The sequence below is a fragment of the Bos grunniens genome, chromosome X, assembly GCF_055505025.1.
Source record: "Bos grunniens cultivar Pamir isolate PY7600 chromosome X, Bosgru_T2T1.0, whole genome shotgun sequence".
In the NCBI taxonomy this organism is placed as follows: Eukaryota; Metazoa; Chordata; class Mammalia; order Artiodactyla; family Bovidae; genus Bos; species Bos grunniens.
In genome coordinates, this window is record NC_141194.1 from 103,867,482 (window position 1) to 103,875,843 (window position 8,362).

Genomic DNA, 8,362 nt, shown 5'->3' on the forward strand with positions numbered 1-8,362 from the left:
TATAGGGATGCAAAGAGTTGGATACAACTAAAGTGACTTAGCACACATTCATGCACGTGTTATCAGTAACATTATGTTACAAGCACCAATCTATGTAAGCAATTTGTTCTTAATTATTTCTTCATAGGATAAGATTTTTTTTAAATGGCTTATTCTCTAATAACATTTCTCTTGCCAAATACTGAGAAGAGAATTGGAAGGCAAACAAGTGGAGAGACATAATCCATAGATTATGAACTCAGTAATTCAACAAGTAATCATGGAATGCTAACTATAGTCCAAATATTGTCACAGGTGCTGGGAACACCTTTATCATCTATAATCAGTCATTTATTGATAAATTCCTAACTATTCCCTTACATTAGGCCATTTATTCACAAATAAGATGGTATTCACCCCACTGCTAAATATTCCCTTAAAAAGTATTCTTATTCAACATTTTTTTCCCCTATGGGCTAAAAATATCACTTACACATGTAACATCTTATTTTTCTTCTTAACTATGGATTCAACCAGAAAAGCACCAGGATGCTTGAAACTTCCTGTACAGAAAATCCTTCCCTGGGCTTCCCTGGTGTCTCAATGGTAAAGAATCTGTCTGCCAATTCAGGAGACACGGGTTTGATCCCTGGTCTGGGAAGATCCCACCTGCCACAGAGCAACTAAGCATGTGCACTGCAACTACTGTGCTTGTACTCTAGAGCCTGGGAACCACAACTACTGAGCCCACATCCCCTAGAGCCCAGTGCTTCCCAACAAGAGAAGCTACCACAATAAGAAGCCCAAGCACCACAACTAGAGAGTAGCCCCTGCTTGCTGCAACTAGAGAAAAGCCCCCACAGCAATGAAGACCCAGCAGAGCCAAAAATAAATAAAAACAAACCTTTTAAAAAGCTGGAAGAAAAATATCTGTAATAAGTCATCGGAAAAAAAGAAATCCTCCCCCAAATAACCTCTAATAATGATGCTTGCAATCACAAAAAATATTCTGAATTTCCTTCTCCCTAGGCACATTTGACGGAGAAGGCAATAGCACTCCACTCCAGTACTCTTGCCTGGAAAATCCCATGGACAGAGGAACCTGGTGGGCTGCAGTCCATGGGGTCACTAAGAGTCGGACACAACTGAGCGACTTCACTTTCACTACTCACTTTCATGCATTGGAGAAGGAAATGGCAACCCACTCCAGTGTTCTTGCCTGGAGAATCCCAGGGATGGGGGAGCCTGGTGGGCTGCCATCTCTGGGGTCGCACAGAGTCAGACACGACTGAAGGGACTTAGCAGCAGCAGCAGCAGCAGGCACATTTGAAACCTGTACAAGTGACTATTTTGAAAAGCTAAAAAAAAAAAATAAAAATAAAAACAAAACAAAACAAAAAACACATTGCATTAAATAGTTCACTATTAAGTTGATCATTGATAATACAGTTTTATTAATTTTTACTAATTATCTCGGGCTAGAAAATAAATAATAACCTATTTTTTAATGCTTTGTTACTGTTCAGTTCTTTGGCACCTCCTTGGAAGCCTAAACTATTAGAAATGTATTGAATGTAGCTAAAAATGAAAAATACAAAATTGAAAAATTTACCCAGCTGTTTGTGTTTAAATAAAGATTACCTTTCCTTTATATTTTTCAACCCTGCTTTTTATGTCCTGAATTTACAGAGTACTTTTGACTGATCTGCAGAGTCCTAACATGTATGTTTTATCTGTACCTAGCCACAATTACTGCTTTTCTTTATACTGACTAGCTTTTTCAAAACATTAATAATTTAAATACTTAAATATTTTTCCAAAGTGTATAAAATGCTTATATTTGAAGTTTTTAGCTTCTATATATATTTCATGATTCATTCTGAATCAAAGTATTTGCAAAGGTCTTAACACTGACACTTCAGGTTTACAAATTCAAATGAAAACTGGCAATAGGGGAAAGGAATAGAGAGCACATATGGTAAAATAATTATCAATGTATTGATAAGTACTTTAAATTTTATTTGAAGTTTCTTCCTTTTCATATATTTTATGATCACATTGATGTAAACAAGTAGGCTCATAAAATATGAAAAATTATATTCCGTTAGTTTTTTTCTTTTGTCAATTTAAATGAAGAATATATCATTAACACTTTACAAATTTTAGGTACATATATATCAATACGATGTGCATTTTTGTTTTTCTAGTAGATTTATGCTTTTACATGCTATAGATAATTTTTGTCAAGCTCATATAACTCATACTGTTTTTAACCAAGGATTTTCATTACAGCATTGTTTACAAACATAGAAAATATTGAAAAACATATAAATCTCATTTAATAATGAAGTACTTAGATAAGATATAGTACATCCACACAATGGAATACTATGTAGTCACTAATTGATGATACAGATAGATTGGTATTTATTGACATGAACAGATGATTATGTTTTGGCTTAAAATTAAAAGCAAAACAAAACAAAACCATACATATATTTGCTTTTTTTTTTAAAAAACAGAGTGTGTATACATAGGGGAAAAGGCATGAAAGGATAAGCACACACTTAAAAAGTTAATAGTGGTTGTCTTGGAACTATGGGAATTTTACTTTCTTCTTTGTAAGTTTCTGCATCATTGTACTTTTTTTTTACAAGGAGCATGTATTATGTTTATAATCAATAAAAACCATAATTTCCATTTGAAAATGTTTGATAATGAATATACAAGTAGTCTGTAGATAAACAATTACATGAAAACAAGTTATTCTGATTATTTTATGGGCAAAGAGTTAACAGAAGTGTTAAAAAATTATATATTTATATTGTTTTATGTATGCAAGATTTCTACATACAGAAATAAAAATCAACTGACAATAGAGATAAAATATTTTCTTATGATTGGATTTGTGGTATGAGTCAATGCTATTTTTAAAAAGTAATAATTTAAGTTTTACATAAATTAAGTATTTATTTCTCTAACTCAAAATGGATTTGAACTGGCATATATTAACAGAAAGGCAATTCCAAAGAAAAGGGCTTCCCAGGTGGTGCAGTGGTAAAGAATCTGCTTGCCATTGCAGGAGACACAAGAGACATGGGTTCAATCCCTGGGTCAGGAAGACCCCCTGGAGTAGGAAATGGTGACCCACTCCAGTATCCTTGCCCAGAAAATTCCATGGACAGAGGAGCCTGGTGGGTTACAGTCCACGGGGTCTCAAAGAGTTGAAGATGACTGAGTGACTAAACAGAGCAGCAGCACAATCCAAAGAAAATAAGAAAGTAAGTGTAATACAGATTGAAAGGTAGATGGGTGTGGACAAGAGGGAACTACAAGTGAAACACAGAAAATCCATCATATAGAAGTCACAGGGCAAATAACATAACTGCAACATAGAACAGAATATTTTTTCATAACTTGCAAGTAGCTAGACAAAAAAGAGAATCATACTGGATTAAGAGATCTCATATGATGGAGGTATGCTACTTAATCAAGAGAGAGGACCTTTTCCTTAATTTTGAAACATCTGTGAATATTATCTTGTGAATATATTCAACAGTTTACAAGCGGTAATAACAAGTTTAATAGAAGTTATTCTTCAAAGTAGTTTTCAACATCATTACATGGAGTATTTACCTTTTATACTGATACGACAAAGGCTGAAGGTAATCCTAAAATTAACTATAGACAAAGGCAATTTAGTGTTGTTATTCACCTTTTTTGTTAATTAAACACAATCCAAATATACATACTAAAGAGTTTAGCAAAACGAGCGATAAGAATGCTCCTTAGCCTGTCTTCAAATATTAAATCTCTGAGGAAAGGTTTCTAAGATGAAACTTAGAATTAAAAAAATCAATCTTTAAAGTGTTAATCTTCTAATGTACTGATTGGTAAAGTACCAATATTCTTATTGAAGTTATAAAGTTAACAGTGGAAACTCTCAAAACTTATTCAAATCCACTATGAAGTCTGTGGTATGCCCTCAGTATAATAAAGAAGGGAAAATATAAATAAATAAAAAAAGGAAAAAGCTCACATCTTTAAAAGGGAATATTCATTTTAAATAATAATTTAAAGTCAAATTATGCATAAACATTAACTGGATCACATACACTTTCCCCTGCTCTACAGATTTCTCAAAAAGCAAGTTAGAAGTTTTCACTGTGATAGACTCAGATGTAAGGACCTAATGAAATTTAGAAATGAAATTTAGTAGTATTAGCGAAATAAGGAAGGACATATGCTCAATTAACTCATGTTGATTAGTTTAGGACAAGTGTGTGGAGGAATAAACTTTATTCTATATACTCCTAAGGATATTATATCGAAAAATAGTACAAAATGACAGTTTTACAATTAGAAATTATGTTCTTCACTAAAATGAACAAGGCTTTCTGGTTTCACTTTTTTTTTTTTTCCAAAAGAAAGTATTCACTTAAAAAAACCTGTTAATTGACATAAAATAACCTCTTATCACAAAGTAGCCCAAACTAAGTAGGCACCAGCTTAAGGCTGAAATAAATTGAGCATTCTTATCCTCACCACCTGCGCCTGGCCTGGCCCAGAGTGACTTGCAGAGGCTTGGAGCCCACTATGCGACCATTCATCTCATCTACTGCTTTGGTAGCCTCTTCAAAAGAGGAGAAGCAGATAACACCAAACCCTTTGCCTTGCCCCACCTCCACCATCACTTTGGCCCGACTAATTGACCCAAAGGAAGAAAATTCCTCCTTCAGTTTTTCATCATCAATGGTCTCGTCCAGGTTCTTAATATAGATAGGCACCCCTGGAGGCCGACTTTTTTCTTTTAATCTCAGCCGCTCAAATCTTCTCCTTAACTCAGCAAGACGTTCAATTTTCTTCTGTGCTCGCCCTACATAGAGCACTTTCCCATCGATGGACTTTCCATGCAGATCTAACACAGCCTTTTGGGCAGCCTCATGTGTCTCATATCTCACAAATCCAAAGCCTTTCGATTTCCCACTGGAATCTCTTATTACCTTAACGCTTTCAGTTGGCCCATACTCACTGAAAAGTTCCTTCAGTTTGTCGTCATCCATGTCATCTCCAAAATTTTTAACGAAAACATTAGTGAAAGTCGCTTTATCCCTAGTTCTAACTTCAGCGGCCCTCTCTTCCGGAAATTTGAATCGGCCAACATACACCTGGCGGTTGTTGAGCCGCACTCCATTCATGTGCCAGATGGCCCTATTGGCAGCGGCCAGGCTGTCAAAGTGCACATAGGCATAACCCTTAGAGCCATTGTCATCGCATACGACTTTGCAGGAGAGAATGCTCCCAAAAGCTGAAAACAGATAAAAAAGGGCCCTGTTGTCAATGGATTTGTCCAGGTTTTTGATGAATATATTTCCAATTCCAGACTTTCTTAAGCGATCATCTGGCTGAGACCACATTAGACGGAATGGTTTGCCATTAATCAAATCAAAATTCATGGTGTTCAGTGCCCACTCAGCATCCGCAGGAAAGCGGAAGTTAACGTAGCCATAGCCCAGGGGGCTGCGGGTCACCGGGTCACGGCAGATTCGAGTGAAGCGCAGAGGTCCAGCAGGCCTGAACTTTTTATATAACATGTCCTCAGTAACATCTGGGTCCAAGTCACCCACATACAGGGCAGCCTTGAGGTACTTCTTTTTCTTGCCAGCAGGATTAGGCTCCCCACTCCCCATCTCTCTGAGCACAAGGAGAAGGCTCTCTTGGGAGAGAAAAAAGGCTGCTTTCTCTAAGCTATGGGCCAAACAGCTGTTCACAAACAGAAAAAAGCCAAGGCGAAGAAAGCTAAAAGCAGACTCAGAATCACTGTTGAGGCTGAGAAAAGGAAGTTCAGAAACAGCTGGTCAGCAGGCTCAGAACAAACGCATCAGAGAAAAAAGCACCCCAATAACGAATCTATTCTCCCTAAGGGGGCTTAGAATTTCCACCCATTCAGATCTAAAATCAGTTTCAAAAGCCAGTAGTAGGAAAGAAATGTCCCTTCCCCCGATAAATAGTAAGAAATCACTAAGCAGCAGGCTGGCTCCCCACATCTAGCCTTGTCGACAGAGGCCTCACGACCGATTTTCTGCATAAAAATAGGCCTCAAGCTCCCGCGGGTTTAAAATGATAGCAACAAGGGCAGGGGCCGAACGTGTATTCCTCCGCCGGCTGCCTGGCCGGTCGGTCTCAGGCGGGCTCGCAGCTCACTAAGGCCGCGCTATAGACACTCAGCGTCAGCGAAAGGGCAAACTGGACACTTGGTGCCCTGCGGCCAGGCAGGAAGGCTGCAAGCAGCGAATCGCGCAGAGAAACCAGACAGACAGACACACGCGCCGGGGACCGGAGACCGCCCAGATACCCAAGATGCCCACTGGGTACGGACCGAGTGATGCGCGGTGATTTCGGCAGCTTGAGACTCGCGGCGGGTCCGGAGGGACTGACTGGCGGACGCGCACTGGGTCAGCTCAGACGCGAAGCGGTTCCGGACAGATGCGGGGCGGAGTCAGGAGAGAAGGGCAGATGCCCGGCGGGCGGGCAGAGCGCAGACGGATGGACAGGGATTGTTCCCCGCAGGACAGACTGAACCAGGGACTAAAAAGCCTGTAGCTGTGGTGGGGCGAGCCGACGGGCGGGGCGCAAGGAAACCCGGAACCGTGCTAAGGAACTTCCCGCTTCTTCCCGCTTGCTCTCTGCCAAGATGTTAAAAGATAGAGAAATTGAAAAGGTTTCTAGATTTTTTTTCTTAGTTTTGAAAATATATTTATTAATTTAAAATATTACGTTTAGGCTGCTGACCCCAAAATCAAGTCAAAGGAGGTGACGACCTAGGTGGAGAGAACTGTCAAGTTGTTTTATTTATTTATTTATTTTTAACGAGTTCCCTAAATCGTTTCTTCTTAGGAAATAAGATATAGGTTGCCTACTTTCCTGAGTGCATTGGAAAGTCAATTGACAGCTGTTCTGGACTCCCAGTCCAGTGCTAAATGATCACAGGGTCAAATAAAACACATGCCCATTTTGTAATTGGCTTTTATTCTTACTCCATTAAACTTCAGCATAATGGTAGCATTATCCCGAGGTAATAGTCAAAGTTCCTTTTTGCTGCTCCAATAATACTGCTGCTGCTGCTAAATCGCTTCAGTCGTGTCCGACTTTGTGCGACCCCACAGACGGCAGCCCACGAGGCTCCACCGTCCCTGGGATTCTCCAGGCAAGAACACTGGAGTGGGTTGCCATTTCCTTCTCCAATGCATGAAAGTGAAAAGTGAAAGTGAAGTCACACAGTAAGTGTCCGACTCTTCGTGACCCCATGGAGTAGAGCCTACCAGGCTCCTCCGTCCATGGGATTTTCCAGGCCAGAGTACTGGAGTGGGTTGCCATTGCCTTCTCCGTCCAGTAATACTAAGGTTTTAGTAATTGGAAAGCCATAAAATGACTTTTAATGGTACTTAGTGAGCGGCTCAGCTGGTAAAAAATCCGCCTGCAATGAGGGAGACCTGGGTTTGATCCCTGGGTTGGGAAGATCCGCTGAATAAAGGAAAGGTTACTCACTCCTGTATTCTGGCCTGGAGAATTCCGTGGACTATCCATGGGATCACAAAGAGTCTGACACGACTGAGCAGACTTTCACTTTCAGTGCCAGAAAACGTTGAGGATGTGCTGCCTCCATAATCATGAATTACAAAATCTTAAAGAGATAAAAGCTGTAATAATTAATGTTCACAGGTGAAATAAACACATAAATATATAATCACTTTACATAATTTGTAATTTCAACTTGAATTGTCAACTTTAAACCATTGTAGGGAACAATGCTATAAGACTAGACTCAACTCAGAGCTTTCCCAAGATCTTTCGTTAGAGTTTGCAGCAAACTGTTTTGGGAGAAGACTGTTACCTTATCTTCAGAAAATTGCCAATGTCTGTAATGCACAACTCAACCAGCCCATTCCTTAAGACTTCCCCTCAAAAAGAAAATCCAAGCAAAACATGTCACTACAGTTAGACTGGAAACGATTCTGGGGAAAAATTATGCAAGGGAAGGTGTGTATATGTGCTCAGTGGTTAAGTCCTGGCTGACTCTTTGCGACCCCATGGACTGTAGCCCTCCAGGATCCTCTGTCCATAGGATTTTCCAGGCAAGAATATTGCAGTCAGTTGCCATTTCCTCCTCTAGGGGATCTTCACCCCAAACGGTGTTGTAGTAAGAAGACATTCCTAGAATAAAAGGCTAAATTCATGTGTTGTTTCATTTTTTACAGTTTCTATTAGACAGTATAGTTGACGGAAGATGACAGTTTTCCCTTATTATTTACTCAAATATTTTGTAATTTTCTTTACTGAGCTCTTGCTTGCTTTCTAGGATTCTTGCTTAGCTAAGACATGG

The 8,362-nt window shown here is 39.3% G+C and overlaps 1 protein-coding gene across 2 annotated transcripts; it reads right to left on the reverse strand.

Moving 5' to 3' along the window:
• Positions 1–1,977: 1,977 nt before the first annotated feature.
• On the reverse strand, positions 1,978–6,606 carry PABPC5 (poly(A) binding protein cytoplasmic 5). 2 transcript variants are annotated; one of them, XM_086388337.1, is made up of 2 exons: positions 6,359–6,606; positions 1,978–5,287 (listed from the first exon to the last, which is right to left on the reverse strand). In XM_086388337.1, the coding sequence occupies exon 2, from the start codon at positions 5,175–5,177 to the stop codon at positions 4,521–4,523; it is 657 nt and encodes a 218-aa protein (XP_086244463.1). In that variant the 5' UTR covers positions 5,178–5,287; positions 6,359–6,606; the 3' UTR covers positions 1,978–4,520. The 2 variants fall into 2 exon arrangements, with proteins under 2 accessions (XP_086244463.1, XP_086244462.1); XM_086388336.1 differs by having other exon boundaries at positions 1,978–5,808; positions 6,359–6,589.
• Between the last annotated feature and the right edge of the window lie 1,756 nt (positions 6,607–8,362).

What these genes read in the sequence shown, in the direction of transcription:
- PABPC5 (XM_086388336.1), bottom strand. Translation starts at nt 5,669, where the DNA reads ATGGGGAGTGGGGAGCCTAATCCTGCTGGCAAGAAAAAGAAGTACCTC.